Source organism: Arvicola amphibius, chromosome 13, assembly GCF_903992535.2.
Source record: "Arvicola amphibius chromosome 13, mArvAmp1.2, whole genome shotgun sequence".
NCBI lineage: Eukaryota > Metazoa > Chordata > Mammalia > Rodentia > Cricetidae > Arvicola > Arvicola amphibius.
Genome location: NC_052059.1, coordinates 53,131,347 through 53,154,604, shown reverse-complemented (window position 1 = coordinate 53,154,604; position 23,258 = coordinate 53,131,347). Strand labels below are relative to the sequence as shown.

The 23,258-nt window shown below is 45.5% G+C and overlaps 1 protein-coding gene across 1 annotated transcript in view; it reads right to left on the bottom strand.

Moving 5' to 3' along the window:
* The window catches only part of Tnfrsf19 (TNF receptor superfamily member 19), a 71,554-nt gene extending 48,715 nt beyond the window's left edge, over positions 1-22,839 (bottom strand). The window contains 8 exon segments of the mRNA XM_042054081.1: positions 9,511-9,528; positions 9,530-9,616; positions 10,009-10,235; positions 13,169-13,352; positions 15,131-15,267; positions 17,928-18,026; positions 22,201-22,396; positions 22,636-22,839. Coding sequence (XP_041910015.1) covers positions 9,511-9,528; positions 9,530-9,616; positions 10,009-10,235; positions 13,169-13,352; positions 15,131-15,267; positions 17,928-18,026; positions 22,201-22,396; positions 22,636-22,839 — 1,152 coding nt within the window.
* Between the last annotated feature and the right edge of the window lie 419 nt (positions 22,840-23,258).

The following is a 23,258-nucleotide window of genomic DNA, read 5'->3' as shown; positions in this document are numbered from 1 at the left end:
GGAGGGAGGGAGGGAGGGAAGGAAGGAGGGAAGGAAGGAAGGAAGGAAGGAAGGAAGGAAGGAAAGGGAAGGGAAGGAAGGAAGGAAGGGAAGGAAAGCCTACATCCAATATAATTAATAAAATAACATTCATGGACTATATAGTCTCATGAATCATATAGTCTCCTGGGAACTCTATCAACTTACTGGGGAAAATTTTATTTAAAATATATTTTCTTTAAGACTTGTCGTTTTCAAAACTAATCTGGAAAACTTGCCTAATATTATTGCTAAATTCATTTTTAAAAAGCCGTAGTTCATAACAAGCTAACAAACTAATGGTAGCTCGGTGTATAACCCTATACACTGAATTAAGTAGAAACTCTGAGTGAACTGGAAATTGGAACAAAACCAGCGTCTGCTGGAGCAGCCTTGCTGAGCAGTCACACATCCGAAGCACCATAAACACAGAGCGCCGCAATTACTCATAATCCAGGCTGGACGTAAACAGCACATAAACATTAAATTACCCCCAATATACATGTCTGCTTTGATGTTTTTATTTCATTCAGTGAAATGAGGTGCTTCGAATGCCTTGAAGTCTTCTCCACTGAGGTCAAGAAACATGGAGCAAGTGGAAACGAGGTGAACAGCTGACAGCGCCACCCAGCCCCCAACCATCACCATCCGGGCAGGTGCATGACCCGCATCTTTGCACACTCGTGCCCCTCCCTAGCTTGGGACTATGTCTTTTCCTTTGTAAATTGAAACCTACTACATACACCATCTTGAAAACTTAAACAGTAGGTCCTTCTGTCTCAGTCCCTAAAGTCCCATCCCTGCCACACAGGGACACAGCAACACTTGGCATGTCTGGGGAGTACTCCGTGAGCGACAAGGAGCACCAACGGTGGGGATGTGGCGGGATGTGCCTGGCTGGTGCTGCCCCCTCACATAGCACCCACAGGGTGGGCACGGAAGGAATTCACACTTGGCTAGTTGCCTGTACACTGATCAGATCATCGTCCATCGAGTGAAAACAACTTCGAATCTTAGTCTCTATAATGCTTAGCCAGAAGGAAATAATTTCTCTAGCTACACTCTGTTCTCCAGCAGGCAGATAAGGGCACAAGCTGTGTTCGGCTTTAGTTTTTGACAAGGTTCCTCTAGGTCAAATGCTTGGCAGGCTCCTCTGAGCAGCGCCCTTGATGGGCCTTGGCTACAAGAGCTAAGCTGTCTAAGGGATCTATCAAGTCTGTTTAATCCAAAGTTCCTTACCGTATCTGATCAGGCCTCACATCCCGCACCGCTCCTGGGGTGGTTCCTGTTCATGCTGGACGGTCTTACTAAAAATCCTGTCTGGTCAGTTTAACCCAAACCCGCATGATCGTTCCCATCCTTTTCCAGTCTTTGACCCCTGCCTAGCTCCTTGCACCTCTATCTACATTCAGTAACCAAACCCTCTGTCTGTGCTGCTCTCACGGTGAAGTCCACTTCCGCTCTGAGGGTCCTCCCTTTAACTGTGGTGACCCTACACAGAATCTATTTCATCAGCCTCCGCTGTCTAGCTCTGCATGCTCCTTGACGTTTTCAGGGTGGGAGGGTAGAGAAGAGTATGCGGGGTGAGTGAAGGGAAGAAGAGGAGGAGGGTGAGCCCATCACTTGCCTCCAACTTAGAATTGGATTCCTTTTTTTAAGAGAGGTTCTCCCATAAATACCAAGGGTTCTATTTTTTCGGCTTTAAAAAATGCCCTGCCAACTTTATTTTTTAAAATAATGATGTGGTTTTAATCCCAGCACTCGGGAGGCAGAGGCAGGCAGATCTCTGAGTTCGAGGCCAGCCTGGTCTACAAGAGCTAGTTCCAGGACAGGCTCTAGAAACTACAGGGAAACCCTGTCTCGAAAAACCAAAAAAAAAAAAAAAAAAAAAAAAAATGATGTGGTGTTGTACAAGTTTGAAGGAAGTACCTGACACATCCTTAGATACCCGAGCAGACTGTTCTATGGCTAAGCGTCTCAAGTGAGAAAATATACACCTAGATAAAATAGCCATGCCGCCAGGAACCCTCGTGTTCTGTTCCCTCCGAAACTGTACGGGAAGCAGCCCTTAATACCAGCGCTCCTCGGTCCTTGCAGCCACCACAGCAGTGCAGAGAGGTAGATGGGAATGCTTGCTAACAAACTGTTCACAAGCAGTATTCCGAAAGCTTCCCCTCTGAAATAAATTCTCAAGAGCAAAACCTGTAAAGGTTGCGGCCAGGGCTTCCCAGTCAATCGAGAGTCTTGGGTGATGTGGCTGTGGGAAGGCAGGGCACGGTGCTGGGTGGGATGAGCCTGGAAGACTTCCTATTCATGTATTCCGGACCCACCCAGCTGCTTCCACCCCAGCTGGCAGCTCTCTGCCCAAGATTCTCAAGCCACACTTGGTGGCTATCCAGTAGCAAGATGACTCAAAAGCTGACAGTCCCTAAATCCCTTCTTTTTTTTTTTTCCTGTCTTTGCAAAAGCCAACACTTAACAAAACACAGGCTGGTGCCACCTACAGAGGAAAGGTTCTTTCCCCAGACCGCAGGGGGCCTCCTAGACCCTCGTGTCCAGGAATGGCTCCCTAGGGCTCTGGGCCTAAATCACTATTTATTTGCACAGCCAGTAAGTTATTTTGCTTTAGTTCCTTGAACCTTTAAAAGTTGAAATGTTAATTCCAAATTTAAATGGGAAAAAAAATGTTATTCGTGGGGAAAGTCAAGGGGTATGAAAAATGGAAATGTCAAATTAGGTTTATATGGCTCATGTTCAGAAATCAGCTTTTTCATTTCCTTTAGTATAACAACCACCAAGGAGCTGTGCAAATCTGTGGCTGGGGGGCTTTAAAGGGGACGTGCTGCTCTCTGCGGGGCACACCTGGCTCCCCAATGCACCGAAGAAGACAAGGAGTGACTTAAGAGACAGAGGCGAGTCTTTTTGAAAATATGGAATTGAAAATTACATTAATTTTTGGTGACTTACTCATGGGGACAAGAACCATTTTCAAAAATTAGACATCTTTTTCAAACCCAAAGTTGGCTGCTTCGCCTGTAGGGAAAGTGGGGTTGTTTACAAGAATTCCTTTTTTTTTTTAACATTGACGAAAGCCATCCCAATAATTGGTTAGAAAAGCTTACTTTGAAAACCATGCCGAAGGCTTGAAGCCCTGCTTCCAAGTGGTTCATGCAAAAACTAGTTTCCTGGTTTACTGCGGCGAGGCGATCGTGTTAAAAAGCACATTGCTGGCGTTTAGGTCTCTGGTGGGGGGGGGAGGGGCCAGTGGCTGGCGATTCTAGGCAGGAGGGATTAAAAACTCCGATGTGTAGTTACTTGGGCCAAACAGAAGTCCCCCTCTTCCTCTGAGTCTCAGAGCGTTGAAAACAAGTAGTCACCCAATCACGCTTACGGCCCCATGTGCCTGGCAGGTAGCCCACCCGAGGGGCCATGTGAACAGTCTTTGGGACTTTAACTCCGACATGGAAAAAAAAAAACATTCTCAACCATATTAGAAACTTTCAAAAGAGAGATCTATATGGGTGTGCATGTGCATGCTCACACGTGCGTGTGTGTGTACACAGCTCAGCAGACTTTAAGTTCCCCCAAACGACTCCAAATGGCTTAGTTATCTGTCATACGTTCTTTCCCAAAATATAGTTACAGGGACTTCATTAGCTATGTGACCCAAGTGAAACCAGAAGGAGCATAGAGACTTAGGCCTTTGAGGAGAGGCGAGAGGGAACCAACAGAACCAGTGAAATGGGACAGCTCAGCCAGGTGCTGGGAACATCTGGGGTGGGGAATGGATGGAGTTAGAGACTTCAAGCTGGGGATTTCTCTGTGAGGTGGGGGCAAGGACAAGGACATCTGTGGAGAGGAAAGACGGGAAGCAGGTAGCTGGCAAGGTGGCTCCACCTCTGTGTCATACGCGGTGTCAGCAGGGTGTGCGTTGGAGACCTGTTTTAGAATGTGGCCCTCCGTCAGAACTTCTGTAAGACATCTTCTGATTCTCTGCGGTAACCTTGCAATTCATAAAGGCGATCTCGAAAGGGCTTCACTTAAGTGAAAACTGTTCAAATGAGATAAAACTCAATGTCTGTTTTCCTCTAGCAGCACGAGCTAAACACAAGCGCAACTGTTCAATTCAACAGCCACAGTGGCTAATTGTTCCCAGGTTGATTGAGAGATGCAGACCAGTAGACAGCAATCCATTAGACAGAAGCGGCATCAAGATGAAAAGGGTCTGAACTCAGGTAGCTGCAAACCACCCTGACCCTGGCCAATCACTCCTGACCCTGGGCCACATGGTGACGAGCTAGCCAACGACAACGACAAATCACTCAACTCTCTGGGTGACTGTTGTCTATCCCTAAGATGGGAACAATCACAGTCCTTACGTAGGATATGCTGGGGAATATTATTTTAAGGTGTGTTGCTTTTGTTTCTGCTGCATTTGTTTAATGCCTGAAGCTGTGTTAGTGTCCCTGGCTAAACCCATGGTCCTAATAAAGAGCTGAACGGCCAATAGCGAGGCAGGAGAAAGGGTAGGTGGGGCAGGCAGCAGGCAGAGAGAATAAATAGGAGAAATGAGGGGGGAGCCATGACAGAAGGGAGGAGGACACCAGCGGCAGCCACCCAGCCACCCAGCCACCCAGCCACGCAGTCAGCCACGGAGTAAGAGTGAAAGTAAGCTGTACAGAGAAAGCAGTGGTGAAGGCACCAGTCTGCTGAGACCTCAAAGCCATCCCCAGTGACACACCTCCTTCAACAAGGCCATGGCTCCTAATCCTTCCCAAACAGTTCTACCAACCGGGGCCCATGCATTTCAACATGTGAACCCATAGGGCTGTTCTCCTTCAGATTGTCACAAGACCGGAGAAACAGAGTCCACAGGGAATCTGAATACAGAGACTCTCTTTTTGTTGTTGTTTTCTTATTTTTTATTTGATCTTTTTTAAATAGGTGGGGATTAAACCTCAGAGCCTTGTGCATCCTAAGCAAGCACTCTCCCACTGAGACAGATCCACGGCTCATTTGCTTCTATAACTTTGGGGTTGTAGGATCTAAATATCAGTTTTTCATTGCAGATGAAACCATGGGATGAATGTGTGTACGTTACCAAAAAGACACATCTCTAAGAGGCCAGCACGCATATCAATTAGGTAAATACAGAGAGCGCTTGACATCGGTAAAGGGGTGAGAAGCAGATGTTTGTTGCGAAGGGTCCAGATCTGTGTAGTGAAGATCCAATGAGGAAGGGTGGGAAAATGAGGATCCAAGTAGGCTTCTTGAGTGAGAACCAGGCAAGGATGGGAAGGTGGGATGGTTTTTGGACATGTCAGAGGAACCTTGTTCATTACTTTGAAAGTTGAGAAAAATGGAAGAATGCTATTTACTCATCCACCCATTCAATGGGGCCAAATAATCCTATATCTCATTCGTGGTGGTTGTTCAATACAGAAACAAGTCTCAAAAAATGGATTGGTGATCATTTTATAAAGACTTCCTGCTTTTCTTGTTTGTTCTTATTTTATACTGTTTTTGAAACAGGAATCTGTCACCCAGGCTAGCCTCCAAATCATGATTCTCCTGCCTCAGCCTGAGTAGCTGGCATTATAGGCCCAGACCACCACGCTCAACCAAGTCTTCATTTTGTTAGTGTTTTAAAACAATACTGTGTACATGTTTGAAAGTGGGAAATGAGCATGCGTGTGCAGAGGCAGAAGTCAGTCTAGTAGATCCTCCTCATACACTCAGGAACGTACTGTTTGAGACGGGGTCCCATTCTAAACCTTGAGCTCGCCGATTTGGCTAGACTAGAAATCAGCCGACCCCAGGGATCCTCCTGTCCCTACAGCCAAAGTGCTGGTGTCACAGGTGAATAGCATCATGCCAGGAATCTCTTTCTTTAACATGGTATCCAGGGGATCAAAGCCAGGCCCTCAATGCACTACGAACTGAGTCATCGCCTCATCCCCTCAAGATTTCTTTTTGTTTGTTTGGTTTGGTTTTTTGGTTTTTCAAAGACAGGGTTTCTCTGTGTAAGCAGGCACTAGCTGTCCTGGAACTAGCTCTTGTAGACCAGGCTGGCCCTCGAACTCACAGAGATCCGCCTGCCTCTGCCTCCCGAGGGCTGGGATGAAAGGTGTGCGCCACCACTGCCTGGCTTACGACTTCATTTTTTAAAGACCGGTTTGTAGGCTGAGCCATCAGCTGCATCCCTTACCCCATCCCTCCATAGTCCCACACAAGCCAAATTTTCTCTCTCCTTCTTCAACTTCTTGGGCTTGAATGGCACCTTTCAGACTACTGGCTCCGAGGCAGCCCGCTCTACGACCCTGAAGGATTACTTACTTCTCTTGGGTTCAGTCCTGGAGTTGTACATTTTACAGGTGTGATCAATTACATACTGACACCCTGTATTCCTACCCACTTATTTCCTGACTTATGGCAAAGGCCAACCGTTTTTGCTATTTTCCAAACTGTCCACAACGGTATGCATTTAAGGGTCTCCACAAGTCTTTTCATAGCTTGATATCAGTTTTGGTACAGAATATTATTTCGTTGACCATCCTTGATATCATGTTTTTCTGGCATGAATAATATTCCACTTCCCAGATGGTCTGGTCTCTCATTCACCTACCATAGGATACTGCACTCTTGCAGGTCTGGTGATCCTGAGTGAACTGCTTCTCTAGTCTGCCCTGTGCAGGCTTTGGTAGACACGAGTTCTTTAACTCCTCTGGGTAAATATTAAAGCATAGTTGTTCCAGTCGGGTATTCTTTACCAGGTTAATTAATTCCCCTCCATGCCTGCTTTACTGGGGGTTTTCATTATGAATGATTTCAAATGGCCACTGAATGACACATGATTCTTCTCCCTTGGTGTGTTGATGGGATGGATTACACCCACTGAGTTTCAAAATGCCAAGCCAGCCTTGCATGGCAGGAACAAATCCCACACAGTCATGATACGACCCTGCCTGGTGAGAGGTCATCAGGACAAAGTGGAATGTTCTTGCATGAACTTGAGCTTTCGTTGGAGATTTTCATGTTCATGGTCATGAAGAGCTATCGTCTTATCTGATTTTGATAGTAGATGCTCTTAGCCTAACACTCACTGCAAGAATTTTGTGCTCTCTGCTTTTTCTGTGTTATAGGAGAGACTGGGCGCCCTCTTCTTAACTGGTGAGCTCCTTCTGCTTGGTGTAACCATAATAGAACAAGTGAGATCCCTCAGTGGGTAAAGGTCTTCGGAGACTGTTTTGCTTGCATGTTTATTGGTAGATTATGGTTTTCATGGATTTGGGTACATTTTATCTGTGAGATTACAGATGTCAACATCTTTCATGACCATGATCTGCAGTGACCTCCTCCTTTACCTGTGATGTTTGTAGTATGTGTCCTATTTCCTATCCTCACTTAGCCTGGTTAGAGGATTGTCTTTTTTTTTTTTTTTTTATCTTTCTGAAGAATCAATTATCAAGAATTATTTTTTGTCATTTTTTCCTTTTGATTTCCTGTTTTTCATCCATTTCTCTCCCTCCTCCCTCTTTGTTCCCTCCATCCTCACCCTCACACCCCTCCCCACCCTCTCTCCCATTGCTTCTGAGACAGGGATAACCAAGTGAGTAGGCACTGGTCTTTCATCTCCCTGTCACTTAGGCTATGGTGATATCCCTCCAAGCTTCACCCCATCACTTAGGCTATGGTGATATCCCTCCATCGCCTCTGTCACTTAGGCTATGGTGATATCCCTCCAGCTTCCCCCCCCGTCACTTAGGCTATGGTGATATCCCTATCAGCTTCCCAGAAGGGCGGGTCTTCTCAAGAGTGCTTTGCTCTGGCCTCTTTCAGAAGGCACCCCCACACCTTGTTGAAAGAGAGGAAATTCGCTTTAATCTGTATCATGAGCATCTCCTGCCATCCCCTGGAGGTGAAATGGTCCTGAGCCCACACTGCTCTGGGCCCCAGAGCTCTACCTTCTCCTAGTCTCCATCCCAAGGGCACTGGCAATTGCCAATGATAGTTCCGGCTTCCTGCCCAGGGGGAGGTTGTGAGGCTGGGAGTGCATTACGACTCTTTGTCTCTGCCTGACCTCCAAGGACTCACTTCTCTCAGAGACCTCAGAGCCCACTGGTCCTTGAGTTTATTCAGCTGCAGAGGCACTCCTGATCAGTTCAGACAGAGACTGTGGAAGGAGGTTTTTTTTTTTTCTTTTTTTTTTTTCATTTAAAAAACTTCCAGGTGATTGAAACGTCGCCTTCTGGTCTGATCCTCTAGATATTTATTTTATATTCTCAGCAGTGGTCTACTCATTGCAGAATCCATGAACTTTACTCATCTTTCCATGGCGTTGGCAAAGGCTCTCAGGGGATGGGAGACACATCTATGTTCCTCCTGGGGACCTGGGCACTTGACACTGTTTGCTGGCCCTGGACAAGAGGACCCGCTATCTACCCAATAAGGCAGAACCTATATCTGGAATTCAACATTGCACAGCCAAGAGGGACCAAAGCCTTCCTAGTGAGATGCAGTAATTCTCTGTCAGAGAGCCGGAGCCATTTCAACCCAGATAGAAGGTCAGGACTCTGAGAGCTACCACTTACTCACACAGCAACCAGAAAGAAAAGCCCCTGCAAGGATGGAACTTGTGGAATGACATACCCTTTGCTTCCTGCTGCTTGTAGATCATTGATCAACAATCTATGAACGATAAGACTCAGTTTTTCCCCAAGAGCGCTCTGCAGGGAGAGGACTTTCCAAATCACTTCAATAAACACAAGAATCCATTGTCTCTCTCCTAACGGAAGGCTTTGATACTTTACTGTGAGCAAAACATTGCACAGTTCCCACAGCTAGTAACGTCTTCAAAAGATGGAAGAATAAAGCGAATGGATGTTTATCTTTGACGAGGCCAGGAGAGAAACTGTGAAATATGAACAGCTGTGAGGACTTCTTAATGCGTAGGACTTGAAATGCACACAACGAAAGTTCTCTCTCGGGGCTGACAGACACTTACAGTGGTGAGGTTATAACGCTTATTTCCGTCAGCTCCCTGGCCTGCCTCAGACGCCCTACTGAGAACCTGACTGACTGACTGACCAGCAAGGGGTACTGTTCGCATTTCAAGAAAAAGAAGGCCAGAAAATGGTAGTATTTCTATTTTCCCTATTCGCCCTTAGTTATTTGTGTTTTAATCTTAACTTTTTCAGGTTTAGGTAGAATATCAATTCTCTACAATTAATCCCTAAAATATTCTACTAGTGAAATACTAAGATTATATACGTCAGTGGTATTTGTCAAAATCCTGCTGGTTAGAATCTACTTATGTCAACAGATACAGGGATTAGAAGTATTAACAGGGAATTATGTAATATCTTATAAAAGTAGCAAAGTAAGCCAAGAATTCTGCCTTGTTACCCAAAGTCTAACTAAAGCAACTACAAGAATCTGGTTTAAAAGAATGTTTTGTCATACGTAAGTCCACACCATGTACTTGGTCTGTACCTTGGACAACTCCATGCCCCGGCCCACACTGCTTGCACAGGACACAATTTCCAGACCGATCCTGAATTTCTTGCTGCCTGCAGTATCTCCTCACCTCTCCCCCCCCCTGGTTCACAACATGGCTTTACCTAGCTGGGAAAAGAGAAACAGTTCCCAAAAGGTTACATGCAGCTCCATGCCTCAGGCAGCTTGCAGAAAGGAATGACAACACTATGAGAGCAAACACTGCCTCAGCGAGTCCACGGGACAAGTCAGCCTGTAACAAATCCTCCCAGCCCAGAGAATGTTCACGATCATCCATAGCCAGGGGCCCCCTGTTCTAGACTTTAAATACTCAACCATCTGCTATTTTTCTGGTTATCTCTAATATGATATATGAAGAAGCAACCCTGTAGGGAACCGAGGGCTTTTAGAACCTGAAAATTTCTGAATTAAAACCAACCAACCAACCGATCTTTTATGATCTTAAAGGAATCTAAACATACACAATGCATACACCAGTGAGACGGATTCAGATAGTCCCAAGAACTCCAGGGTCTGGCCCAGGCTGGCCTCAAACTCCCGACCCTTATGCCTCCTCTCCCCAAGGACTGCCACCTGGTTGGATGGAGATTCCAGGTGCACTATGCTCAGTTGGAGACCCTCTTTAAAACTCCTATCTGACAACCATGAGCTCGTACCTCCTGAGGGTGGTGGCAGAGATGACAAACGGCCAGCTCTGGACTCTTTCAGACAGAAGTGCTGTGTGAACCCAGCCTTTCCTGGGCCTCACTGATTGCCACCCAGCCTTTCTTGGGCCTGAACAGTGTGCTTTAGCTCAGAGCATAGACCTTACGTAGAAAAATTACACCGGGATCAAAAATAAGGCAATAAGTAATTCCCCCCAATTCATTCGCTTAATTGATTTAGCGACATCTATCTATCTACTACAAACAAGTTCACATTGTTACTGTTATTCTATAAATACGTGCTTCTAACATCTATTTATTTACATATTTATTTGTGTGTGTATGCAGTGCTCACACAACAGCACTCATGTGGAGGCCAGGGGACAAATTGTGGGAGTCCATTCTCTCCCTCCACCATGTGGGTCCCAGGCATCAAACGGAAGTCATCAGGCTTGAAGGCAAGTGTTCCTACCCACTGAGCCACCTCACTGGCCCTTATTTATTGATGGACAATGTTCTACTGAGAAACTTAGTATCGGGCTTGGAATGTAGCTCAGTTGGGAGCACTGCCTGCCTACCATGAATGAAGTCCTGGGTTCAGTCCCTAGTACTGTTACCCTGTGTGGTAGGGTGAATGTCTATAATGGCAGCATTGGAGAGGTGCACGGAGGAGGATCAGAAGTTCATGGTCATCCTTGGCTAAAGAGTTCAAGACCAACTTGAGCTACATAACGTTGTCTCTCATAGTAACATAAAATCATGTGTCTATATAAAAAAACTGAAAATTGAAGTGAATTTGTTTAAAGTAATAAGGGATAAATGCGAGGGAGGGAGGTGAGAAGAGGAAGGGTCGGGAGGAGGGTGACTTCAACATATAATAACCTGTACAAAGCTGAAAAAACAACTAAGTAAAATTAAAAAAATACACTTAATAAGGCTATTCTTAAATGAGAACATAGCTCAAATGGTGGAGGGTTCGCTTAGCATTCGCAAAGACCCAAGCTTGATCCCTAGCACCATGTGATATGGGTGTGACCGGCTGTGCTGGCAACCCAAGCGCCGGGGCAGGAAGACCAGTTCAAGGCCATTCTCAGCGGTGTAGCAAGTTCAAGGTCATCACAGCAGCTGGAGACCCTATCCATGAATAACAAAAACAACAGTTACCTGCTGAGACGTAAGAAGGCGGGAAACTTCTCTTTTTAATTATTATTTATTGACTGAGAGGTTCTCAGGATGAACATTTGTGAAGTCATACACAGGGCAGCCTTGTTAAGGGTGTCTCAGGAGACCACTGGCTCCGCCTTTCACCCTAAGCAGGGATCCCCTCATTAACTTAGTTGAGGACCATTTTGCTGCTCTAAATTAAAGCTAAAAGTTTTTAGAGATTCTGTAAAGACAGCTTCCATCAACGTTACATCTACATGTCACACACATCCTAATGACCAATCACACCACGGTGCCGGAAGCGACAGCTCCCATCATGTCTGCCAGTGCTTTCGGTCAAAGCCTCCACCTCCAGGCCAGTGGGAAGGAGAATCCATGGGAGGCTCAGAACTAGAAAGTCCTCTGTGGGTAGAGGTCTAACAGACCATAGCTCGGACAGACCTTTCTCTTTTGCCCAGATAAATATAATTCCTTGAGGAAGAATTCTACCTCTGTCCCAGGCTATGTACTCAGTGCTGGACAACTGTAAGACCAGAAAGGAGGTTTTTCTCACGGCTACATGGCTTCCTCACAGACTCAGGCTCCAGGCTGACTTACACTGACTTCACCTTCTAAGACCTTGGGTACTGTCTCCAAGGTTAACAACTCTCTCTATAGTTGTAGGTCCTTATTATATCCCAGATTAAATAAATGTCGATTCTACTGGATACCTCCACAGGCCTTGGGTCACACTTTCAAAACCACTAAAAATTCTGTCTTTAACACTCTTTGACCTCACGATAGATGCAAATACCACATCAAATAGCTTTCATCTGTTCTGGACTGGAGATGCAGCTCAGTGGTACAATAGGTGCCCAGCATGCACAAAGCCCTGAATTCAGTCCCACAAAACAACAACCAACTATTCCAACTTCTTCACTAACTGTGTAGCTCCTGGAAATCAGCGTAGAATTTATGGTCTTCTTAGTGTCTAAGCCAGGGGTTCTCAACCTGTAGGTCGTGACCCTTTTGGGAGGGGAGGGCTGAAAGACCCTTTCACAGGGGTTGCGTATTAGATATCCTACCCATCAGATGTTTATATTACCATTTGTAACAGTAGCAAAATTACGCTTAGGAAGTAGTAACAAAAATAATTTTATGGTTGGAGGGTCCCCACAACACGAGGAACTCTAGGAAAGAGTCTCAGCATGAGGGTTGAGAACCACTGCCTTAGGATATAGTATGATAGAAATAGGCTATAAACCCAAATAATGTCATTAACCGAATATAAAATGAGGAGTTACGTGGTAACTATCGTTATGACTTTATCTAGACTTAAATGAGATAATTTCAACACCTGTGGCAAACTTCCTGGCTCAACTGCACTACCTAAACACAAAAGAGAGCAGGCATAATTTGGAAAAAAATTAAAAAACAATGATTTCATAAATAGAAAACAGTCTTGGTAGTATTATTTTTTTTTTATAATTTTTTTAAAGATTTATTATGTATACAACAACATTCCTTCCATGTATGCTTGCACGCCAGAAGAGGGCACCAGATCTCATTATAGGTGGCTGTGAGCCACCATGTGGTTGCTGGGAATTGAACTCAGGACCATCTGGAAGAGCAGTCAGTGCTCTTAACCTCTGAGCCATCTCTCCAGCCCCCGGTAGTATTATTTTTGTTTGCTTTGAGAAAGGATCTTGCTACACAGCCCAGGCTGGTCTTAAACTTGCAATCTTCCTGCCTCACCCTCAAAAGCTGGGATTTCGAGACTCATAATCCTGAGGCCACCATATGAATTCTTTCTCCATCTCCTATGAAAGAAAGAAGAGTGTACTTACCAAACAGCCTAGGACAAGCGTGGTGATGAGGAGCACTCTCCCTTGCCCGAGCAGGACCCTTGAAGCCATGGCTCTCATCAGATGTGTTTATCCCTGAGGACAAGACAAGGAGAAGAAGGGAGACACAGTTACCACTCAGGGTCTTAGGGAGCACTCTCATACAGTGATATGACCACCATTTTCCCTAATACAAGACACTGAATATTACTTATTTTTTAAAGAACTATTGTATTTTATTTATGTATGCATGTGTTTCCTGCAGAATAGGGCCAACAGGGTAAATAACAGTAACAAAACAACATTTCTAAGCACCAGTGTGTGTTCTAGCATGCTAATTTGCTTAGACCAGAGACCCCTTCCTAGAGCAGTGGTTATGAACCTTCCTAATGACTCAACCCCTTTAATACAGCTCCTCATGTCGTGGTGACCCCAACCCATAAAATTATTTCATTGCTATCTCCTAACTATAATTTTACTGCTGTTATGAACTATATAATGTAATATCTGTATTTTTCATAACAGCTTTGGGCGATCCCCATGAAAGGGTGTTCAAAGTTGTTCAAACCCTTAAAGGGTCTGAGACCTACAGGCTGAGAACCACTATTCTAGACCTTTAATATATCATTTTTTTAGGATGGGGAAAATGACCACACAGAGAGGGTTAAGGAGATGAATCGCACTCTCCAAAGTATATACCACAGGTCCTGAGATGTGGAAAATATTGTGTGATTCTTTAAAAGTTAATAAGGTGTATTTTAGTAGCTGGGCATAGTGGTGCACACCTTTAATCCCGTATTTGGGAGGCAGAGGCAGGTGAATCTCTGTGAGTTTGAGGGCCAGCCTAGTCTACTACATAGTGAGTCAAGGGACAGTTGGAGCTACATAGCGACACCCTGTCTTGAAAACACTAAAAAAGCAGGGCGGGTGGTGGGGCACATCTTTAATCCTGCACTTGGGAGACAGAGGCAGAGGCAGGCGGGATCTCTGTGAGTCGAGGCCAGCCTGATCTACAAGAGCTAGTTCCAGGACAGGCTCCAAAGCTTCAGAGAGAAACATTGTCTCAAAAAAAAGCAAGAAAAGAAAGAAAGAAAGAAAGAGAAAGAAAGAAAAGAAAAAATACTATGAGAAGAAGATAAGAAAAGTGTGTGGTTTATTTGTTATTAAAAACTAACACATCACAAGCAAGTACAGGCTAAGCATCCTTTACATGAAATGCTAGGACCAGAGAGTTGAGATACAGATTTTCCCTGACTCTGGGAAACTGGTACATACAGCATGAGGACCAAGTCAACTCAAACTTCATTCGCTTCATGTACAACTTAAACGTGTAGCCTGATGGTGACTTTATAGGAAAGTTTCAATAATAGTGTGTCGTTAGAGAGTGTCTCCACTGGGTGGAATCCCCACTTGGATCCCCAGATCCCCAGCTTGCTGGCGTGAAAAACAAACCAAACTTCCAACCTGCAAAAAGCAAAGCACTTAGACCAAACGAGAGAGAAAGAGATGGATGCATGGCCTGAGTCAGTGACGGTCACGATCAACAGAAGGCTCTCTGGGGACACTGTGTGAGTGCTGGGAACACAGGACAGAGTGCAGGGACCCAGGGCTACTGAGATGGCTCAGCCAGCAGGTTGGTTCCTGAGACTGGCTGGACAGCGAGTCCCAGAGATCCTCCCATCTCCATCAGTCACCATCATCCAGTATTGCTAATGTCGTACATACAGTTGTGCTGGCTTTTCATGTGGATGTACTCAGTAAACCAGCTCCTCCCAAACCATGAGGCTTTTGTTTTTTTATTTATTTTGAGATAAGGCTGTGCTAAATTGCCCCTGGCAGGTCTTGAATTCATCTCCTGTTGCCTCAGTCTCCCCACTGGTTGGGATTAGAGGTCTGCTTCAACCACGCCCAGTTCAGGATAAACTTCAATCAGTGTTGGCCACGGTTCCTGGTCCCATTGCTAACAGGGAGCATCACAGGCAGCTGTGTGAAAAGGAACAAGCCCCTTGGCCTGCGGGGAACAATCCTCCTGTAAGACAAATATCCCAGCAGGATAGGGAGCTCTCCAGCACAGGGGGAGAGGTCACTGATCCAGGACGCTTCTGGAACATGAGAACTGCTATCAAGTATTAGCAACCACTCTCCATCCTGTTATGGTGCTTTAAAAAATACTTTTCTTTATGTCATTGAGACTTTCATACATGTGTGAAATGCATTTTGATCATATTTCCACCCAGCTCCTTCTCCTAACTCCTCCCTCCTCCCACATCCACTCCCACTCTCCACCTCTCTCAATTGTGTGTCTTTTTAAAAATAAAAGTAATCCGCTGTGTCTAATTTGTGCTGCTCATGGCTAATGACTGTGACGCCACCCACTGGACAGCGGACTGACTCTCAGAGAAAACCAGCTCTCCCTCTCCAAGAAGTCCTTAGCTGGCAATAGTTCCATGGTTGGAGGTGGGGGCTATGAGGCCTGCCCCATGCCGGAATGTTGAATGGCATGACCCTTGTGCAGGTCTTGCATAGGCTAGCCCCGCTGCTGTGCGCTCACTAGTACGGCAGTCCCGTCATTTCCAGAAGACACTTTTCACCCCAGTTCCCACCTCCGGTTCTTATAGCTTTCCTGTTCTGTCTTCCTTGATGGTCTCCAAGCCTTGTGGGAATCTATGTGATACAGATGTCCCAAATGTGGCTGGAAACTCCATAGACAGTTATTCTCTGTACTTTGACCAGAGACTTAACTATTTCTGTGTTAACTGCCACCTATTGCACAAAGAGACTTCTCCAATGAGGTCTGAGGGCTGTACTGATCTATGGATATAGAGATATGGATATGTATCACATCCTTAGAGATAGTTATCGCTCATCCAACTCCCTTTTCTGCCCAATCTGAATCTATCTCTCCACCTAGCATCCTTCCCCATTACTTCCTCTTTCCTCTTCATTTTACTTATGTGTGACTGTCCCCCTCCCTATATCATGACCTTTTTATTGAGCATCAAATCACCTTATATGGGACAACTTTCCTTGAAGGCTCATCCCCTGCCAGACCACTGTGGGCCATCACAGTGCGGCCAGTGGAGAACAAGAACTAGTTTGAATTAAGCTTGCACAAGGCCAAGTCCCATGTTTATAAAAAGCACACTCCTCCTTCCTTGCTTTTAAGTAGGTATCTAGCTCCATATCATGGGAGAGCAAGCAAAAGGTCAAAAGCCAAAACCAGTATAACTGATGGAGGCCAAATCAAATCCCCGTCTGGTGACCCCACATGGGGTCTTAGACAGCCAGCCATGTCACTGCAGACTTGAGACTTGTGGCTGGATCCAGTGACCTCTTCTACTGGGGAAAGTAGAATTGCTTCAACACAGCTGCTGACAGGTATGTAAAAAAAAAAAAAAACCAGCAAATTTAGTCAATTTTCTACTTGCTCAACCCAGTTTGAATGAAGAGTCATGGGTGCCTTGCATGGGGACGGTTCTAACATGGTACATCTGGACGTTTTAAAACTTTAGCTTTCAGGGTTCTGCTCAAAGACAGAGAATAAGCATTTATGTTTCAGGGTTCTATGTATCTCACATGAACTCATCAAGGCCCAGAAATACAAGTTACTGTTTATGTATAATAGTCTGTAAGTCTGAAGATTCTCTGGTTTATCAAAATGTCCACGCTGAAAACACCTTCTAACCACCCAGCATCCATGTCTACGGAACAGGTACAGAGAAACTGCCCCTAGTCACACCAAACGCGGAGGTACGGGAATCCAAAGTGCCGGGCTGGCCACAGCTCGCCAGCTGCACTGCGGAGGCTCTTACAAATGAAGTCACTCGGCCTGCTCATTTGTGTGAATGGGCACTAATGCAGATGTGTCCCAACTGGCCTAGCTTGGCAGAGACGGGAATAGAACAGGTGCTGGAGATGCACACCCCTGGCGCTCGTTGAAAATGTTATAAACAACTGTGCTATGTGTACATGGCAAAGGGGCCTTAGAAGCAGCAGCTTAGGAAAGCAATGCCCAGGGGACACTAAATTGGCTAGGCTGGACAGACCGGTAGAGCAGTCCCTAAACAGTATCTGCCCTAGCTTAACTGTCAAAGATCTGGAACCCTGTGAATGTAGTCTGGGTACTTTGGCATGATGTACCCTGGACTGAACCTCCCAGCATTCGTAATTGATTACTTCTCTTCCTTGTCTCTGGCAAACACTTACTTTAGCCAAGGCAATGCACATATATATACATATATATGTATATATAACATATATATACATATATATGTATATATACATATATATACATATATATGTATATATATGTGCGCATGTGTGTGCATAAGAATGAATATGTGATGAATATAAGAATGAATATATATGTGCATATATATATTCATTCTTTATGCGTATGAGTGTTTTGTGCTCATGGATGTGTACCATGCCTGTTCCTGGTGCCTCCTGATCCTGGAGTTACAAGCAGTTACAAGAGCGACCATGTGGGTGCTGGGACCTGAATTCAGATCCTCTGCAATAGCAACAAATGCTTTTAACTGCTGAAGCATCTCTCCAGACCCAATGCTTGGGCTTCTGAAAACAATTTCCAGTGTTCTGAAGGATACCCTTGGAACATTAGCCAATCCGTCAGCCTTCAGTCCATACTGAGGTGAGCCGATCCAGAGCCAAGCACGGCTCGTCCGTCATGTGTGAGAACACCTTTTCTCCTCTCCTCTTTCCACTGTGTGCCTGGCCTCCCTTCTCATATCCCATCACCTACCAGCCATGTGTGTTTGCTTCCGGTCAGGGTTTGGAGACTCAATGGCCAGGGCATCAATTTCAGTCCAGAACTGTAACTCACATAAAGTATGGACCTGATCTATGCCACATGAAGAATAAAATTAGGGATAATATTTGTTGTTGTTTTGTCTGGTTTTTTTTTTTTTTTTTTTAAGGAGACAGGGTTTCTCTATGTAGCCCGGCCATCCCCGACCTCAAAGATTCTCCTGCCTCTGCCTCCCAAGTACTGAGATTAAAGGCGTGCGTGTGCCGTTACCACCTGGTGAGATAACAGTTTATCTCTCAGAGCTGTAAAGGATGAAATAACATAAGTGAAGAATACATGCCAAGATAACACAAGACCGAAATAGAAGTGACTGGCGGAGGATAAACTCCAGCTAAAGGAACTCATTCTTGGACGCAGGGCTCAGATTTTGGCAAATTTCAGATTCTGGATTTCTGGACCAGGGATGATCAACCTCAGGCAGCAGCTGTCTTTAGGAAGGGAAGGCTGTTAGTTATATCCTAGCCTAAACAAGAAGTAGCATCTGAGAACCATCTGCATATTTAATCTGGTAAATTCTCAAAGCGTATGCCTCTGGGGATGCTTAGAATAAGCTGCATAATCTTTGGCAGAATGAATCATTGGCTTTCTCTATTCTTCCATCTCTCTGCTTTATTTTATTTTACTTTTGGTTTTTGAGGTCAAGTGTCACTGTGTAGGCCAAACTCACAGCCAAATCTCCTGCCTCATCTTCCCTGTTGCAGAACGTATAAGCACAAGCCACCACACTCAGCCCTATTTTTCTAGCTCTCGAAAACTTGTTCCTTCACCCGCAGATATAGTGGATGGAACAGGTAAGTTTTCATCTAGCAAGACCGTACTAACATTATGTAGCAAAGCGGTTCGACCCAGAATTTTTTCTAATATTGCAATAAGACGAACATTCAAGAAATGGGAGGAGACGAAAGCAAATCCACAAGCTTACTGCTTATAAAAATCACCATGGAAATGAACCTATGCGATAAAATGCAAAGCTTACAACAGAGCAGGGGCTTAGAAATGCTGCTAGTCCTGCATGCTAGCAGAAGAAAACACCGAGAATTTAGGACACAATTTTCAAGCAGGACAATAACCCTCAGCAGGTGGCTACTCTGAATCTCACCCTAACTTCCCTGTATTCAGAAAATCCTTAGTGCAAGGGAGCCTGGGAGGAAGTCTGCAGAGGATGTGTAAAAGTTGAGAGCAATGTGCACACTGGGAGGGAAGGGAGAGGGATTTCTCTTCCAAATAACAAAATGTTTGCAACCAAAAACTCTACAAATATTAAGATTTTCTGCTGCAAATACAATGTTCAAATTTCCCAAGTTCAAATCCAACAAGGGGCCACTGTCCAGGCTTCTAGCTCTGTTTGCTTTGTTTTAACAGAACTGACCCAAGGCAGGGTTTTCTCCTCGATGAAGTCTCTCTTATTTCTTGAACTGTAAACTCAATCATGCTTGCTCTAGGGAGATGTCAGGATTCCCAAAATGTCACTCAATAAATACACCATAATAAATGGTGTACTTTTCTGAAATTTATCGACTGTTTATCCTAAGATACAAGTAGAACAATCACAGCATCATTGGCCACAGTGCTCAAACACAGTTGCTTCCGGGATGTGCACAGCCATCCCTATGCCACAGCTGTTTAAATCTGTATTTTGGAAGGAAGCCTGGGTTGTGATTCCAAAAGGTCTCTTTATACCATTTGGAGTGTCCTCCTTCAGAGGCTGTCTCCGTTCATTCAGAATTTCCTCGTGAGACCTCTCCAAACTTCTTTTATTTTTTTATGAGAATCTCAATAACCGCAGCCTCATATAATTGCTGACTTGATGATGATTCTTCTTTTCAAACCCCGAGTTTTAAGCCTATAGTTTAAAAAGTCGTAGCCTTGTAATTGTGTGGACTAGAAGATAGCCCAGCTCTGTTTAAAACATCGTACGTTCAAATGTAAACACTTTCAACAAATAAAGTATGATGAATGAACTCGATGCTTAGCCTGCTCACCAGAGGCAATTCTGTCCGTATTGCCTTGTTTGTCTTTCCCTTCAGCTGGAGTTTCCTTCATGAAGCCTACGAAGCCTACGGACATCCACTAGTCACCTGCTGTGGGCCACATGTACTTCACTGTTCTGCCCACTCGCTGGCAGCTGCTGACTCATGCGTTTGGAGTGTCCGCTTAGCCCAGGAGGACATTCCTAGTCAGCTGGGTTCAGCACCGGAGGAACTTGACGGTTTTCAATACTGATTTGTCAGATTTAAAACCATTTGGAATTTTGTGATTGAAGATGCACGGAGCTTTCCGGCTGTGCGGTGGCCAAGTGTGGGGTGGAACTAACTGGTCTAGAGGATTGAACTAGAGTGAGCCTGGGCTCACGGATTTAAATAAGTAAATTACACTAATGTCCTAAGGAGGACATACAAAGTCATTCTTTGTCTTTGGGCTCACAGTTCATTTGAATTCTCAAATATACATGAATTAAGCTCTGAATCATTTCATCATCTGCATTAATTTTCTGGGCTTTTGGAGGGCTTTAAAAACTCGGTTTAGAGGCTAGAAAGATGGCTTAGCAGTGGTTAAGAGCACTTAAGAGTACTGGTTGCTCTTCTGGGGGACCAGGGTTCAATTCCCAGCCCCCATATAGCAGCTCTCAAACTATCGTAACTCCAGTCCCAGGGGATCTGACACCATTTCCTGACTTCTGCGGGTTACTACAATATGCACTGCTACACTGACCTACATGCAAGCAAAACACCCCTACAGCCATACATAAAATAAAACAAAGGTTAAAGAAGTTTTAACATTTTTTTATAGGAGTCTGGAGATGGCTCATTAGGTAAGAGGTGCTTGCTCTGCCAACTGAGGATCTGAGTTTCAGATTCCTAGCACGCACGCACGCACGTGCACACACACACACAGACACACACACAGACCCACACACACACACACACACACACATGGTATGACCACAAGTCCCTGTAACCCAGTGTGGGGATCGGAGACGGTGGATCACAGCTGTCTGGTAGTTTGCCTGAAAAAACAATCTTCCGGTTCAGGGAGAGGTCACGTCTCAAGGGAATAAGGTAAATGGCAATAAAGATATTCAACTGTCTTCTGGCCTCTGCAAGTCTACACGGAAGACACACAAACCACACACACACACACCCAATACTTGCACATTAGCAATTCGCGGTCCTCCAAGTCTACTGAGAAAGGCATTTTACACTATGGTTACCTGCCATCTCCAGTGCGTAAGAGTTCGTATCTGTTGGCTTCAGATTAAAATCCAGCCTGACTCACCATTCGTTCCCTCCCACCACAAAAGAAACAATTCTGCAATTGTGCAGAAAATATTAGCATTACCATCTCATGAGTTAACATCTACCACGGAAAAGAACATGCTAAAGTCAATAAAGTCATGCGGCCCTGATAATAAAGTAGACGTCATAAGACATTTTCATTGATTAAAAGAACTTACAGAGCTTATGATAAGGCATTAATGCTAAGGCAATATTTTCACAACACAGTTTTATATTTATTGTTCCTTTCACACAACTCAACATGCAAAGTTTCGTTTTTGTTTTACCAGTACCTCCGCATCCCTTCAAAACTGTCTTCTACATTTAGTACTTAATTCTTCACCCCTCTAGCTACATGTCTTCCTTCGCAGAAAAGACCCCGAGCAAATCCTGAACTAATGTAATATAATCCTCCCTGTGCATACAAGAAGGTTAATCACTAAAATGACAACACAAAAATAAATTCTTGTTTACATACGCTGTGTCTCACAATACCCATTTCCTGTGTGTATAAATTGCCTTGTCAAAGGACATGTCAATGAGTAAAAAAATCATATCTTCCAGAAATAAATTGAATTAAACTGTTTCGTTTTAGAGAAATACCCAACAGTGTTTACAGCTTTGTTTACCAACTGAGTCCTAGGCTTATGGTTAGGGTTTACTACTATTAAAACTGATAATAGGTTTTGGATGCCGCCAAACCTGAGACTACATCTGGTGACCCCAGTACTGAGTACTCGGAAAGCGGAAAAATTCAGCTCAAGGTCAGCCTGAGCAACAAAAGTTTGGGGCCAGGCTGAGCTACATGAAGAGACCCCTGAAATAACAGAATATAATGTTATCTAACTCATAGTTCAAGAAATGGCAAGGGGGCGCTGACAAGCCCGTGAGAGCTGGCTCCTCTCCTCCAATCTATGGCATGCTCTGCTCACATGTACTAGCAACTCTGGCATTCAATCCTTTTTGCACGGAATGATTATGATTCTGGGCTACAGATGGATCTTCTAAACGTTCCCCTACGGCCCTCTCCCCCGCAGTTGCGCAGTAGGGCGTGGGCGCCAGCTGGGGGCTCCGGGTGCCTGCCCAGGGACGCTGGAAAAGTGAGATGGTGGGTGGGCTAGGCGCTATCTGCACACGCACGAACATGTGCCTTACAAACACATCCTTCACGGACTAAACCCTAGCTAAGTCCTGTCACTCATGCTTTCGACCCCCAAATGACTTGGCTATGCAGGGTGCTTCTCCCGGCACGTGCGCCTCGGCTGGGCTGCGAGCCCTCCTGCCTCAGGCATCCACCTCCCCTCGGCTCGGATCCCCCAGGCCAGCTGGGCCCCGCAGCGTTGCAGTCCCGTTGCAGAGGCACCTACCTTTCCCTTATCCTGCCCTGCTGCGCCCGACTGCAGTCCGAGGTTGGGGTGGTGCGAGGTGCGGACGCTAGGCTGCACCGGGATCCAGAGCAGCCCTGCCGCCACTCCGCTAGGTAGCCCGGCAACCGCCGCTGCCGGAACCTGCCCCGCCCCTGCTCGCCGGGAGCCCCGCCCCCGGATCCCGCTCTCCTCCCAGAATCTCATCCCGCCGCTAGTTAGTCCCCGCGGTGCTAAAAGCCTAACCCAGGTGCCTCACCACACTCCCAGCCCAAAGCTAGCCATTCCTACTGACGACGCCCCGCTTCTAATCTGTCACCATGCCCACCCCTCCAGTCCCAGGACAACCCTTGGGTCTCACCAGCACGGCCCCACAGTTGCGACAGGCATGCCCTGGCTCTCCCAACCCCTGCCCTGGCTCTAGTTATGGGTTCTTTTTCGCATCAGGCTGCTTAGGCCAGTGGATGCAGGATGAACAGGGAAGACTGAGTAGAGGAACTAAGACCATCAGGTTTCCTTAGGAGCAGGAAGGAGGCCTTCCTTTCACTCTAGATTATTTCCCCAGGATCTCTGTACTTTCCTTTGCCTGATCACATCGCACGCTGAGCTTGTTTTCTTCACGGGGA